At 40.8% G+C, this 16324-nt stretch overlaps 1 protein-coding gene across 1 annotated transcript in view; it reads left to right on the top strand.

Annotated features, from left to right (window-relative positions):
- The window catches only part of wnt6b (wingless-type MMTV integration site family, member 6b), a 32278-nt gene extending 23331 nt beyond the window's left edge, over positions 1-8947 (top strand). The window contains exons 3-4 of the mRNA XM_044366784.1: positions 4325-4629; positions 5951-8947. Coding sequence (XP_044222719.1) covers positions 4325-4629; positions 5951-6412 — 767 coding nt within the window. The 3' untranslated portion in view covers positions 6413-8947. The remainder of the gene's footprint in view (positions 1-4324; positions 4630-5950) is intronic.
- Positions 8948-16324: the final 7377 nt, after the last annotated feature.

Genomic DNA, 16324 nt, shown 5'->3' on the forward strand with positions numbered 1-16324 from the left:
GTGTCCCACAGCATCAGCGCTTCCTCGTGGTAGCCTACGACTTCCATTCAAAGTGGCTAGAGGTGGTTGCCACAGGCTCCATTAAGGCTTGGTTGGTCACAGACTTTCTTGCCTCTCTGTTTGCTCAGTGGGGAATTCCTAACATCATCACAACAGATAATGCAGTTTGTCTCAGCTGAGTTTGTATCCTTTGCGGAGGACCAGGGACTTAACCACATCTGCACAGCCTTCTAACACCCGGACGCAAACCGGGGGTGGAGAGGTTCAACCAGACAAAAAAACAGTGCCAGAGTGCACCTGGAAGATGGTCTTCCCTTCTCAGCTGCACTGCTCTTTACCTGCTGCAATCCTGGGCAACACCACACTCCACTACTGGCAGCTCCCCAGCTCTTTTGGAGCATGAGCTGCAGCTTCTCCTGGATCTAGCCAGAGTCCAGGTCAGGCCAAGTCACCTCAAAGACTGTCACAGACTTTTGACTTTCTAAACTAGTGTTCAGGACAATGTGTTAAACATGACAACAGCAAAATAGACTAATTTAAAGTAACTATAAATTATACACAAATGTATGGACAAGAATCATGGGAGAAATTGGAAGAGTTCGCTTGGGGGAGAAATTTCTTTGGGAGAGAGAAATTTTCTCACAGTCAACAGTGGATGAAGCAGTAGGACTTACGAGGGGGAAGGTTTACAAGCCGGTTAATGGTTCGAAATAAAAATCTGGAATTGTAGTGGTAGGTGGTGATTAATTCAGAGAAATATTGGTCTCTTGCCTCTTTTGCTTTTTGATTGTAGATGACCGGTTGATATATGATTTGTAAGTAATGCAGATGGAGTTTACTTGTCATTCATCTGCATTTTGTTTTCCTGCATGCTTTTTTTTAGGTTTCAGATGTTCTCATTGATCCATGGGATGAATTGAAAACATTTTTTCATTTTAGTTGTAAATGGGGCAACAGTGTTCAGTGTAGCCAAAGAGATCTGATTGAATTAGCTTAACAGCTAGTTTGGATCTAGATTAAATCACAAGTTTCACCAGCTGTGTGAAAGAAGAATTTGATGCCACAGAGCTCCAAGTCCTGCTTTCAGAAACCAGCTGGCAAAAACAGTTTTAAACAACAAGTTTAGCTGTGCCAGTAGTGGTATTAGAGGACTTGAAACACTTTAATAAAAAGGGAATGGTTTGATATGAAGTTGGATGATAAAAAAACTAAATTTATAGCACAGCGTTCCATGATGGGAGTTGGTCAGGGGTTGTGACAGTCATGTAGATTTTCAGCCTGTCCTCACAAGACAGACGACAGTATAGGGGTCTGTTTCACAAAGCAGGTTCAACAAACTCTGAGTCTAATCCTGAACTCTGAGTTGATCTACTCTGAGATAAGAAACTCTGAGTTTCCGGTTCCAGAACAGCTGATTTGAGTCAGTTTAATCAACTCAGAGTAGTTTCACCTGGAGTTAAGCGCGTGCACCACAACTATAAAAAGTAGCAGCATCAATGGTGCCCCGATTCAATGAGTCACCATGGCAACGGGGAAGAGGAGGGCTGCGTTTTTCGCCCCACTACAACTAGAAATCTTAATGCTCTCATACGGTGAGTTTGAACATGTTTTCAGAAAGAAGTGCAACACCGCTGCAGCTGCGAAAGAGAGGGAAACGGCGTGGTAGAACATTGCTGCTCGGGTCAATGCCTAAGTTTAAATGTAGTCCTTTGCAATCACAATAATATTACAGGGGAAAACTGCTTGAATGGTCGCCTATTAATTTATTTCATTTAGGTGCAATCCCGCAGGGGAGAAGCTTAGGATGAAATATAAAAACATTGTTCAAACAGGTAAAATCTTGGCACAATCTCATGGGGGTACCTCATTTTGATCACCAGTTTTACATTTTAAAGTAAATATTAAGTGCCTGTTTGACTGTGCAGTTGTTTTATCCCCAACATAATGCTGGTTTCACACACATAAATGTCCTCTCATCTATATCATGTTCTGTTAAATAATTAAGCCTATTCAAACTAACAGACTTCTACTCAGCCAACAGAAAGAAGGCAGATGCTCGTAAAACGGGTGGTAGCCCAGCACCGCCACCTCTAACGGAGGCAGAGGAGCTGGCCCTAAGCTCAAAAAGATAATTGAAACGAATATTTAGGCTAATTCTCTGTGCAGTAATACTGCACCTTCATCCACAGGATCGTAATCAAAAGGACATGCCATGTTAGTAAAAAAAGTCGCCACCTACTGTGCCTAATGGACTTCTAATATACTGACTCTGATTTTTTTTTCATGATTTTTTTAAATGACAGACGGCAGAACTAGGCTACGCCAAAATTCACCTGCTGACTAAATGAGGAAATCAAATGGAGTGTGTGGCTCTGAAAGAGGGCGGAGACAGAGAGAAACTCGAGGTTCATTGAGAAAAAACTGGTCCCGACCAGGTTAGGTTCATAGAGTCTGTTACTATGGTAACTGACCGAGAGTTTAAGTTACCTCTCTCTCTGAAACAGGCTAGAGTTACCCCTCTTTCTCTGGTTTGAGTTACCTCCCTTTTTGAAACGGAAAACTCAGAGTTTCCCTCATTTCAGGGTTCAATTTTCACTAAACCTGCTTTGTGAAACGGAGCCTAGGTCTAAAATTCAGCCGGCAAAAATGACCTGCAGTTAAATTTTCGCCATCTAGCGGCCGTTGTAATTATGACCCGGGGAAGTGACAGTTCAGATGACGTCAGTATAAGGTGACTTCCTCATTAGGAGGAGGCAAAAAGTGGACTTTGCCACCATCTAACTAAACTGCCACCATCTTATAAGTAAGTGCCACAAATTCTCTTAAATCACCGCTGTGTGCTGTTAAGAATAACGTGTGCGTAAAAGTAGTAAGATTATTTTGAGCCTGTAGGCCTCCCAGATTCATTCATAGTTTCTTGTCAAGCAAATGACAATAGCTGCAATAACTGAGGATAAAGACGTACTGAGCCGAGGGTGAGAATGATGCTGAAGCCACTGGAGAGGACAGATGATCAATTTGCAGTTGTGGTTGTACATTCCTTTAGCCAGGAGTGTTAAGCTCCGTACCAGAAATAAACCAGCAGCTGTGGTGTGTATGAGTCGGTGAGGGTGTGTATATGTGCATGTGAGAGAGAGAGAAATAGCCATCCTCTGAGCCCTACAAATCCACTGCTGCTTGAGATTGTAGTAATGGACCAGGACTGAGAGAAAGGTGCTTTTATCCTGTTCCATGTAGCTGAGATATTGGCCCTGTTCACGCCTGGCAACATGTGTCTTGGGTAAAATGATCACAAGTGGACAGCTCTAAGTACAGATGTGACAGCACTCAAGACGCATTGAGGACACATTGAGATCCAATTGGTCAGACCACATTTGGTGGTGGTCTGGGCCGCATGTAGCCACATCCTTTTAGCAGTGTGTACGCGAATGCGTCCTGGGCCACATTGATAGACTGCCTACTCAACTGACATCCTCTGTGTAAGTATGTACTCATTTGTGCACCAACAGCATCATATTAAAGTGCTAAACAACAAGAAGAAGCCACAACAATGGGCAAAATGGATTCTTGTGGCTGGAGTTCACACAAAACACGCTGTTTGATTTCCATTTGGGCTGAAGAGTTTTGATTTTGACCACGCACCAAGGTCTTTGCAAACTTCTTCTTCTTTTAATCTCTGGCAAACTAGGCACAGGAAGTGCATTTGCTGCCTTCCGCTGGTTAAAAACATTTGGTCTTTGCAAACAGGAATGATGTATGTGTTTATTTGCATATAGAGTGTGGAAGTGAGATCCAGTCACAAGTGGTCACTCAGGATGCATATGGAGAAGCGTTCTAATGCCAGGTGTGAACTGATGTACTTCGAGCTGTCCACTTGGGATCAGATCACCCAAGACACATGTTAATGCCAGGTGTGAACAGGGCCATTGACTGACTGAGTGGAGAGACAGGTGCCTAGATGGATGGAAACTCTTTTACTTGTAGTGCTCTCTCCTTTTGTCCTGCAATTGATTGTGGAGGGCAAGGATGAATAAATACAGAGAGCTCTATGAAAAATAGTTAATTAATGAAAAGATCAAAGAATGTTTCCACTCCTGTTGAAAAGAATGGTATCAATCTTCTCATCTATCTCTTAACACAGAAGCAAATAAGTATTGCTTTAATAGACTTTACCAAAATATTGGAGTGAAAACAAGTTCCTATTCTGAGTTTTAGATTTTGGTGGTGGGCCTGTTTACATGTGTATAATTAATTATTTTGTGCATTTTGGTGACTTTGTTTGCAAACCAAACTTAATCAAATTAAAACCTCTCTTGCTCTCTAGATATCCGGGAGACAGCATTTGTTTATGCCATCACAGCAGCTGGGGTGACCCACGCAGTGACCCAGGCCTGCAGTATGGGAGACCTACTGCAGTGTGGCTGTGAGGCAACCAGGAACAGAGCACCTCCAAGGCCGCCATCGTCATCCTCCTCGGGGGACGGAGTCAAGTGGGAATGGGGGGGCTGTGGAGATGATGTGGAGTTTGGTTATGAAAAGTCGAAACAGTTTATGGATGCCAAGAGGAGAAAAGGCAAGAGCGACATCAGGACGCTCATTGACCTGCACAACAATGAAGCTGGGCGACTGGTAAGAAATAGTTTCAGAATGAGTACTACAGCATGTCTGTGCAGATTCTGTTTACATTTTCAGTGGGTAGAGTTAAAGATTAATTGAGCATAACTCTAATGTACTTCATAAAAAATATTTTAACCGCTAATGCTCAAAGATTGTTGCCACAAAGATGTTGCTTGTCTTGTGGAATGTCCCATCATTCCACGAACATGCAAAAGAGAAAGAAATCACCCCCGGCCATATTTGTGTAGCGCCGTAAGCTGATATTCTAACAAGAATCAGGTTTCTGAAACACAAAAACAAGAGCGTGCCACACATTTTGTTTTCAAGCCTCCGAGGCAGGTACCATCTAACATTTCCAGAGCCCTTGTAGAAGTTTAAAGTTCCTCTTTGTTGCACCTATGAACACCAAGTGAATTAAAGCCGCGATAAGTCAAGATGCTACCAAAACAGTGGGAATAGAGTAGCAACTTTTCCGATAAGTTAATCATGTTAATTTACGGTATAGCTCACAAAATATCCAAGATTACATTTTCTTTTAGCTGTCAGTGTTTTGTTGGTTTCAGTTTGTTACACCCACTCGCAGAAATGTTGACACATGCACAAGCAAAACACAGAGTTACAAAGTTCACAGCGGTTGGGGTCAAAGACAGGTATTGGGGAGGAGAGAAGGGGAGGATTTTGGGATATAGTGCAATTGTAGCATTAGTGAACAAACCATTTTGAACATAAGAGGAGACCTGCACACAAATGCCCAGAGGTTGAGAAATAAGTGTGCTGTGATGCGTGTAAATGTCTGTTTATGTGCATTCATGCATGTGTATGTGCGTACACGTTGTGTGTGTGTGTGTGTGTGTGTGCATGTGTGTGTGTGTGCAGTATGTGTGTGTGTGTGTGTGTGATGGGTTAATTATGTGCAGTATAAGTGAATGATCTGTTGTCAAGGCTTGTTAGATGTAGGAAGGCCAGAGGCAACGTGGAGGGGGAGGGGGGCTGGGGAGTTAAATTCCTTCTGAATAGCGTCTGCTTTTATCTTACCTATCTATCAGTGTGTGTGTGTGTGTGCATGTGTGTGTGTGTGTGTATGAGTGTGTGCGAGAACCAGTGGCTTTGTCTGTGATATAACATGAAAACACAATAATAAATTACTTCTTTAGAGAACTTGTCATTTGTCAAAAGTAGTCCTTGTTCACTTCAGGGTACAAGTCAAAAACTTTCATTTGTCTCCTTTTTTTCTGTTTGATTAACCTTCTCTTTTTTCCACTTCCTTCACCTCTCTCCTCTCTCCTCTCCCCCACCACCCTCCACCCAAAACCCCAAACCCACCACCTCCCAGGCGGTGAAACTCTACATGCGGACAGAGTGCAAGTGCCACGGACTGTCGGGCTCGTGCACCTTACGCACGTGCTGGAAGAAGATGCCTCATTTCCGTGAGGTAGGCGACCGCCTGCTGGAGCGCTTCAACGGTGCATCCAAGGTGATGGGCGGCAATGACGGCAAGACCCTGATCCCAGTTGGCCAGAACATCAAGCCGCCGGACAAGCAGGATCTGATCTACTCAGACGAGTCGCCCGATTTTTGCCTGGCAAATCGGAAAACTGGATCACTGGGGACACGGGGCCGCATGTGTAACAGCACAGCCATGGACATCAGTGGCTGTGATCTGCTGTGCTGCGAGCGTGGCTACCGGGAGGAATCAGTGGTGTTTGAGGAGAACTGTCTGTGTCGTTTCCACTGGTGTTGTGTAGTCCAGTGCAAGAAGTGCTTGGTCCGGAAAGAGCTTAGTCTCTGTCACTGATGAACTGATGAACTGGAGTTAAGAGTAGTCTAATTACTTGGTTTGTTATAATTACATCTTTTCCTTTTTGAGGTTTTTGCATTGGTTTTGCAGATGTGAAAGAAGGACAGGGTTTTGCTTTGCATCTTGATCCTTTTTGCACCAGTCATGGGCCAGATCATGCCCGCAAAATTGTAATTTCAAACTGTATGTGACACAATTTCTGGCTATGGTTCCCTGGGGTTTTGACACAACCTTTCCAGAAAGACGCAAGAGGTGCAGCACAAAGGCAAGAGGGACTAGAAGAAGTAAAATAGAGAAATGTTTCTTTTATGAACTACCTATTTGTCATTTCTTGTTTATAGAAAAGGACCAAAGAATGTGAAAGTGTTTATTTTCCATCTTAGTGAAAGAGGAGGATCTGTGCTCGGAGGACCCATATGTGACTAGCTGGCACAGTTGGTTAGTATCTCCTCCTTCCACTACCAGATCATCAGCAGTGCTTGATGTGGACTGCTTTCCAAAACCAAAACCGACATTTAGACATGCTGATGCACCTGATTTGATTATGGCTTTATATAAACTGGTCACTAATCTACAAGCGCCACACTGACTATTATGAAAAAGATTCTTTTTTTGTACTATCTGGTATTTAAAGTTCTGTAGAGACATTGCTTTCTATCTACAGTATGCTGTAGGATAATAGAAAGATTAAGGATCTCCATTGGGCCCAAATTCAGACACTTTCACCTTACTTTGATGTATGTGATCATACAATGACTGTTACCAGACAGTGTACCAGTGTAACTCTATTCTTGACTACGCATTACCTAGAGTCAAAGCATCTTTATATTTTACCACCCTCAAATCTTTAAAAAGTTTATCAGTCTGTCTCTCAGTTACAGTAACTGTGGCCTAACCTAATACAAAAAATGCTGGATCTTATTCTCTTCTGCTACAGTGTCAAAAAATCATTTATAAAAGGGAAATGGTGTCACATTATCACTTTTGAAGAATGCTGTCAACACCATGGTTGCAGCTGTGGACTTGGACCTGCCAGCGAAGACTGTTATTTATATAAAGATATGATGACAAGACTACTCACTTCCATCTCTCTCAGAAGCACTTTGGATATCACTGCGGTGGACTTCCTTAATAGCTTGGCAATAAAACCTTTCGAGGTTGGCTGTTTGTTCTAAACCAAAAGAGAAACCTTTATTTACATGACATTGGTTGGTATCAAAAAATGTATATGATGTATTGTGCTAATCTGTTATGATATACAGGGCTTATGTAATAATGCACTTTTGGTTGTTAGCTTTTTTTTTTTTATATGTGCATATGTGTGTGTGTTTGTGTGTGCGTGCGTGTGTGTAAATGTGTTAAGTATGTGTTTGTGCAGGTTGGCCAGTTACCATCATTTCCTTCAGCTGACATTACATTTCATATATCTCTAACTTGTCTGACGTTAAAGTGCATTATGTTGGTTATTGAAAGCACACTGCTCTTTGACTCTCTGTCTCCATGTGGGGCAGATAAGATCTTTCTTTTGTCGTTCGTTTTCAGGGGAAGTGTGTTTATATTCCTCCAGCATGATGTGTGCGTTTCCCATAAATCTATCATGTCATCTCATTTACACTTAAGTTTTATTACCAGACAATGTACAGTAAATATACTGAACTATAACACTACATTGCTTCAACATGTTCTGTTAAGGTTGTTTGTGTTTGAGTGAGTGTTCAGGTAGGATGTTATCTTACCCTTAAGGACTCAGAATCATCTTCTTTTGATCCTAGTCTAGTTGATTGTGTTTTTTTTTTCTTTTCTTTTTTTCAGGATGACTCAGATCTGGCTGGTTTTCCCAAAGTTACCTTGTTACTTTCATTGACTGCTGTATGACAACCTTTTTCAATGACCACATTCATTCATGACAAGTTTTCAGGATGGCTAAAGTGGGCAGTTGTTTCCAAGTCTCTTGTGTAGGTAAAATCTGTGTACATAGCTTTATTAAGTTGTAACTTTTCAGCTAGGTCAACATCATTTTAATTGCAATTTCAAAATAACACTATACAGGTAAAGTCCATTTTCAGTAATTGTGGGTGTTAGTATCTGTACATTTAAGAGACAATAGTTTGTTTTTGTATGAACAAGGTCCCAAAGTTTTATATTTTGCAGTTTAGCGTGTACAGACTCTGCAGTCTGCTGGACGTTGGGTAATTACTAGCATGATCATTATTACATCAATAAAGCACACATGTATTTCACGTTAGTATGAGATCAGTGAATAAACTTGTGTGTGACAGGGCACATCTTATCAGTACCAGCATGTCCACTTCCTTTTTTGTTCTGTGAAAACAATAAATCTATGTACATGGTTATCATGTTGACTTGCTTTTCAGTTTATTATTGTTGCCGCAAATTTGTTCATATTAATATAAGGCCTCATAGATATCATCTGATACAGTATAACAGAGCTAGTTACATAATGTGATGTTTGTGTGACATTTTGGGCTGATGTTGCAGGTATAGCTTTAACCTCTGTGACTCTCCTTGAATGAGAGAAGAACAATTAAGTCAGTCAAGACAGAGTTACATCAGCAGTGCTCGGCTAATTCTGTGTCCTTCTTTTACTGACCTGTCAAGTGATGTGAACCTCAGACCATTTCGATATCTGCATATGTTACATAAAGCACATTCCAAGCACTTCCATACATTATTCTAAACAGGTATGGTGAAAAAAAACCAAACTGTGGCAGTAAGAGAGCAAATACTTAAATTCCAGCTACGATGCCGACATCTTTAGCTCAACTATTCATCTCCAACAACTACCTGTTCACAGATGTTACACAATTCATCATTTTGTCATTTATTTTGTCATTTATTTAAAATTTGTCATTTATGTTGGTTGTAGATTTTGTTCTGCTCTTTATATTTGTGTTCTACAGAAATTGTTTCATATGTGGATGTTATGCTGAATTGTCATGAGGCATAAAAGTTCATGAGTCACATTCAAAACACTATTCAAATAAAAAAAATGAAAACATCCTTGTTCTGATTTAATTTCATTTTGTCTAACAACTTAGAGGTATAGGATATATTAGGGATTATTAGCAACCCTTGTTTTGCTCATTTTGATCATTTACATGTTTTCCAGTATATTTGAACTTATTCATTTGCAACCTGAACAATGCAACACATATCCAGGTGTATGCCCATGCAGAAAAAAGACAGTAAGAAACAGCCTTCCTTGTATATCATATTTTACTTAAGTAAGTGTTTCTGTGTTAAGTGTAGGTGTCACTCTGGATTTAATATATGGTTTTATCCCAATCGTCACAAAAATATTCCAAATCTGTTATACTGAATACTGTCTATATTCTGCAAGGAGGAACAGGAGCTTCTTGAGATGACAACCAGGTCAAATTTATATAAACTTTAAATATTTACTGACAAATATCACTTTTTTCCAGACCTGTTAAATGGCTTTTATTCACCCAGGTACAGGGTCGAGTTAGGTTTTCACTTCAGTGACGATTTTCACCAAACTAGATCCTTTCCGCACCTCTGCCTTGATTAGATTCGTTTTGCCACTCAGCAAAAAGAGGTGTTGTTTTGAGGTATTTATGCCGCAGATATGAAAAGACGTGTGGGGGGGAAAAAAAAAAAAAGAAAAGCGGGCCTGTATTAGTTTGAGCCGTACAAGTTGACACAAGTTCACATTTTCCAGGAATTTGTTGCACAGTGGTGTGTAGAAGAGTCGGGCCAGCAGTTGTGTTTAAGACACAGAGAGGTAGGCCAAAGAGGAGGAAAATGCCAAGGGGCACTTGTCTTCTCTTGTCTCCTCTCCTTTGCCCTCTTGTCTCCTCTCGTTTGCCCTCTTGTCTCTTTTCTCCTCTCCTCTCCTCTCCTCCTCTCTCCTCTCCTCTCCTCTCCTCTCTTTCTGTCTTTAAGCTGTGCAGGCATTCAGTGCTGCATGGGCAAAGCCAGAGAAAATAGACAAGTGAGCAGATAGATTTATTGGAGCATTGGTATAAATATAGTTGCCTGTCGACATCTGTGTGCATGTGGCTGCATGTGCCTGTCTTTGTCAGTCAGTGTGTGTGTGTGTGTGTGTGTGTGTGTTTGCGCGCACGTATCCATATGTGTTTGTCCGTGGGAGTGCCCAGCCTGGTTAGAATGGGTGTATTTTTCCATGTGTCCCTCTGAGACAGAAATCGTGCCTCAGGAATGTAATATCGTCCCCACTAGAGATGAGTTTTGTCTCCACCTACATTTACTGTTAAGCGCATACACACACACACCTACACACACACAAACACAGCCTTCACACAAAGCATTAATGAAGGGTTGCCACTATAAATGGGTCTATAGTGTTACGCTACAGACAGTTATTTCCGTAGATCAGTCAGATTGAGTTCTGCTGTTTCTTATCTGAGACATTGGAGCCCTGGTGGTCCGCTGCTTATATTTACTATGCATTTATAGTATGTGTGTGTTCACTCGGACAAAACAAGGGGCTTGAACATGAATAGAAAGAAAGAGATTATATAAAAATGAGAAATGAGTGGGCCAGCAGGGGGAAATGAGAGACAAGGGAGGGAAAATTAATGAATAGAGGAAAAGGGAAAAGGAGGGAGAGACTGAGAGAAAGATAACGAGAGAGAAAGAGACACGGAAAGAGAACTTAGAGGTAACCCGACACGATAATGCTCTTCCATTTGTGTGAACTCTCCTCCAATCCTCTATCAATCTAGCAGTGAGATGTTGCTTACACAAAGGGCACATCTAGAGATCAACTCTGTGTGGGGTTTCATCTGATACCAATGACTGTAATTATAGGAGTGGGAGAGACAGACACAGAAAGAGAGAGAAGGGGGGGGGGGCAGAAACGTGTTTAATACAAACTGTGAAATGAAGAAATGTTACTTCTTTTGCAGATGAAATATGCACTAATAGCATAATTTATCACGCTTTCAAGATAGAGACATGCACATTCTCACATTTGCACACACTCAACACACACACACATGACCTCCACGTTGGTTCAGTGTGTTTGGAAGAGACAGTGATCTTTATGAGTTAATGCAGTCCCTGGAGGTGATGGCTCAGCTGCTGCCTAAGTTCCACAGCCCACCCAACTAGGCTGCTTGTGCTAAGAGATTTAATAGTCCATTCTGTGCACATTGCATCTCCGCCTTTTAGGCACAGCTTGCCTCAGGTCCCTCAAATGACATTTACTACACAACAAAACACACCAGGAGTATTTGACTTGACTTGTACATGGTTGTTCCAAAACATGAGGTGAGCTGAGCGCTAAGTCAGATAAATTGCCGTGCAGATAAAGCTCAGCGAGAGTAGTTTCATTTTAAAATGTGTTTTGGCAAAAGCAAACCCCCTCCTTGAAAAACATGTGAGAAAATAGGGGTGCATAGCTGCTCACAGGCTTTTTGGAGAAACCTGCCTTCATTGCAACATCATGAAACAACACATGTCCACCGGCTGCCTCGAGAAAGACTCATTGACGCACATCATTGTCGTGGGTGGATAAACAATGAGATGACCTTGCAATGTACTCATCTCTCTTGTTTAACCCCCACTATTCTAACCCTTCCTGCATCTGTCCAGTTACTTTCTCTTTCTCTTTCTGTCACACACAGTCTTAATTGCGATTGTGTTATTCATCAAACTCCGTAACAATCTCCCGGCCCCCCTCCTCTCCTTTTCTCTGTTATCTTGGGTTGTGAAAACATGGCTGCCAGAGGTTGGTGGGAGACAGAGGGGGCCTGCTGTCTATTGTGGCTGCTTTGGCTCTGTGTCTGTTCCTGTGTGAAGGCAGGGCAGGTCTCTTTCTCTTTAGGACAGAGACAATAAACATGGTTGTTTGTACAACAAAAGTCATGGAATTCCTTGATTGGAAGCAGACAACCAGCCTGTTAAAGTGTGTGCATGTGTGGACGGGCAGCATGCAATCAGTGTATAAAGCCTTCTTTTCATTTGTATGTTTCTCAGAGGCATGGAAGTGAGCAATGGGTGCATCATTGTTCAAATGAAGAGATGTCCTTGGCTGAAACCATCAGCAAGTGAATCTTTTACAGTGTTTAAGTGAAGATACTGTAACATCCTTCTTGTTTAGCCTTTTCAAGGTAGAGTATGAAACTATTACAGTATAGCAGAGCTATATAGTGTTTATAAAATGACATCAGGTAGAGCTGCAGAACACTGTGCAGGCGTCGGACAGAGACTTTAGTGTTTGAACACAAGATGGCGTCCTTGGAGCAGAAAGTTGATGCTACGCCTCCATCCTACCAGGCATAGCAGACTGCACTGAGAGGACTGATGGTAATGGTAATAATGATAAAAAAAAAAAAAAAAACAGTATTAAATATCAACTAAAGTACATCCAACTACATTGAAATAAACTAAAGATCAAGTAAAATTTAGCATATATGAAGTAATGAAAATAATGGACTGAAAGGAAATATGGCACAAACACATGACTTGCACTTTAAGGCATTTTAAGTAGAGCCATCCTTTGCCATTTGGCTTGCCTTCAATCACCTCAGCTTTTCAGCCAATATGAACATTTATGCTGAGGTTATGTCTATGTGTGTGCTTGTTTGTGAGCATTACTGCACTGTTTTTTGTAGGTCAGAAAGAGAAAGAGGAGATTTTATTGACATTTTTAGCTTAGTAAGCCATATAATTATCCAACTGTTCTTTATACGGCAATTTTGCGCTGAAGCTACGATAAGAGTTTGTAAACACATTCTTGGATCGACTGGGCCCGCTACCTTGCATACCTCCCTGGTTGAATTACATAGACAAATGCTCACACAAACACACACACACACACACACACACGCACACACACACACATACAAACACACATACACACACAAACATTTTGAAACAACAATAGCATGCACACATGTTGTAATCATCCCTAATTAGGGATGCCCAGGGGTAAGTGAGGCGGTAAGAAAAACAAGCACTTCTTATTTCCTCTAAACAAAGTCAATGTGTGAGTGTATGTGTGTGTACATATATTTGCATTTCATACAGTATCTGTACATTTTCAACTTGGTACAGGGACAGCCTCTTGGACCCAGATTAAAAAAACCAAACCATAGGTTTACATAGCAGATTATAAGATTTTGATTTCATGTACTGTATTCTCATTCGGTCTGGCGTACTGCTGGGGTGTGGCAGGTAGCGCGTTGAGTTGAGACAATATTTTTTAGCTGTGAAAGTGTTTTGCCTTTATTAGGTAGTGTGCAGTGAAGAAGAAGAAGCTAAGGAGGGATGATGTGCTAAGGGCTCAAAGCCAGGACATCAAGGTCACGTGACGCGCACCTTAGACCACCAGGGCACTTCATAAAAGTGTTTCTGAGTAAGACCCCTACTAGCTTTCAGGGACTGGTGAAAAATGAGTAAAATAAATATCCAAATGTATGGGGTGCCTTCATGCACAAAATGCATAATTCATAATACTGTAATTGTCAAAAGTGGTAGTTATTCTTCTCTTTGGTACAGATTTAGTTTACTGTTTTATTTTATTCTTTTTTCCTTTCTTTAATGACGCTTGCCAAGTTAGTAAAAAGAGTGGAATGATAGAAGTATATTCATTATAAGCAAATTGAGGATCAGCCACATTATTGTGACCCTGTTAAAATTCCAAATGGGCTGGTGTTTTTTTTTTTTTGTTTTTTTTTTTTTGTAGCTTTTGTTTAACTGTGCTTATAAATTGTACTTTTCTTGGTACATTCATTTTCTGACACAACAAATAGTTCTTTTGCTCTCTCACTCCCAAATATGGCTCTTCCACTTTCTCCCTCTCCCAAAAAATACAACCCGAGAAATATTTTCTTTTCCATCCACCAGGGCAAAAAAAAAAAAAAAAAAAAAAAAAAAATCACAGAAGTTTAGCATCCCACTTTGGTGCCTGTTTTGTTAAAGGATCCTCAGCGGAGTTTCACCTCCCTTCAGGCAAGTGTTCTCTGTACATTTTGTGAATCGTTAGTATCATCCAAAACAAAGCCAGTTCTCACAGCCCCAGGATATTTTCATTCCCCGGAAAGACGGGTTAATTGATTAGAACCACACTGAGGTTGGGGATTGCAACACTGATACAATACATTGAAACAACTTTCTGTTCTAATAACATGCATGTGTTACCGGCACAGGAATGTCCAACAAACATTAAATCTACAGCTTAGCATGTGTGTTTGTGTGTTTTGTGGATTATTAGCATGAATTGAGACAAAGTGACATATTATACAGTAACACATGTCCTCTAAGCAGCATTTCTCTCCATTATCTGCTGTTTAAAAACTGTCCTATTTGTGCTTTCAGATAGCAATAAACTTATATCCAAATGTTTTGGGCAAAAGGGGGTCCTTTAGCGGATGAAAGAAAAGTAGAGTGGAGTGAGAAAATGGGAAAATGAGAGCAAAAACACTTTTTTTTTCAACTTTCTCTTTTTCAAACCATGCCATCGATCTCAAAAACTGATTGTTTAGTCATTTGACCCAGAACCTACAATGTCCCTCACTCTGCTCTCCGCATTTCACACAAAATCACACATAAACATCTGCTCATGCATGCAAAAACTTCCACACTTAGTTATCGACAGCCTCACGCACGCATATGCTTTCTTTACCCCTCTTTCATTCTCCTACACACATACAAACACACACACACACACACAACGCAAAGAATTTGCTTGTTAGAAGTTTGTTACTAGAGTAGAGCCTTGTAATTGACTAACCTCTGCTCTGCCGCTCTCTCCTCTGCTTTACTCATTTTCGTCGGCTCAGTCCAAAACTCTCCAAGAAACATGAACTTCGCTTGAACTCCCCTCTCAGAGAGACACATGGAGCAAGGGTGTGACAGACATAACTTCTGTCAGTTAATATACTGCACACTGCACTGTCACAGTGTTATTGGTCCATGTGCCGAGGGAGATTTAGGTAAAGAAAGGCCAGGACACAGGAGAAAAGCAAAGCGAGAGAAGACGGGGAATTTGCTTTCTTTATGTTGTAATTATATCTGATATTCTATCATAAATCCTCTCATAGTTAACTGCCACCGTCTACATAATATGGGATGTTTGAGATCCCAGGTTGAGAGTAACAGTGGTTTCGGTTCATGATAGTCCTGTGGATGCATTAAATGGTGAAAGTAACCATGACGCCTACTCTGCTATTTGTGCAACAATGAAGTTGATCTTAAAAAGTTCATGGGAGTAAAAAGGGGGGTGCTACTGAACTAATGAAAAGTCATTACTGTACTGTATAAAAGGCACACAAGTCAAGACACAATGTGAACCCTCTACAGTGTAAAAGGCGAGTAATATACTACATCTCCTTTTATATATCACTTTTGAGTTTACAAGTGTGAAAGACGTAATCAGACCAAAGTTACCATGGTTTCTAATCAAGCACTAAAGCAGCAATGTGGCTGAACTTTGTAGTTAGCAGGAAGGAAATGATCTGGCTGCTGTATATAACCAAAAAAAGATTTTTTTTTAAATGTTGGTAACAGTTTTGATCTAATCTAAAATGTCATTATTGTGCATTTTGGGTTAGGATACCTATTTAATTTACCTGTCATCATTTCAAACACATCACTATTTGCTGGACTTTTGTTCCGTCACGAAGGTTCGTTTTTTTGTTTTGTTTGTTATTCGAAAAAAGACATCTGTTGCTGTTATTATGGTAGATGTCTCAAAGCACTTACTATTTATGACAACGGAAGATAACTGGAAAATAAGTGACCATTGTCTCGGTGCGGGTGACTTTCTGTTGAGCCTGAGGCGAAGGCCACATGACAAATCCGGTCTTAACACTTACTGTATTTCAGCTTTTTGCTCCACATGAACCTAAAATTCTAAATCTGGATTTGTCTGACAGAAAAAAAACTCATTTCAAGAAG

The sequence above is a fragment of the Thunnus albacares genome, chromosome 11 (genome assembly GCF_914725855.1).
Source record: "Thunnus albacares chromosome 11, fThuAlb1.1, whole genome shotgun sequence".
NCBI lineage: Eukaryota > Metazoa > Chordata > Actinopteri > Scombriformes > Scombridae > Thunnus > Thunnus albacares.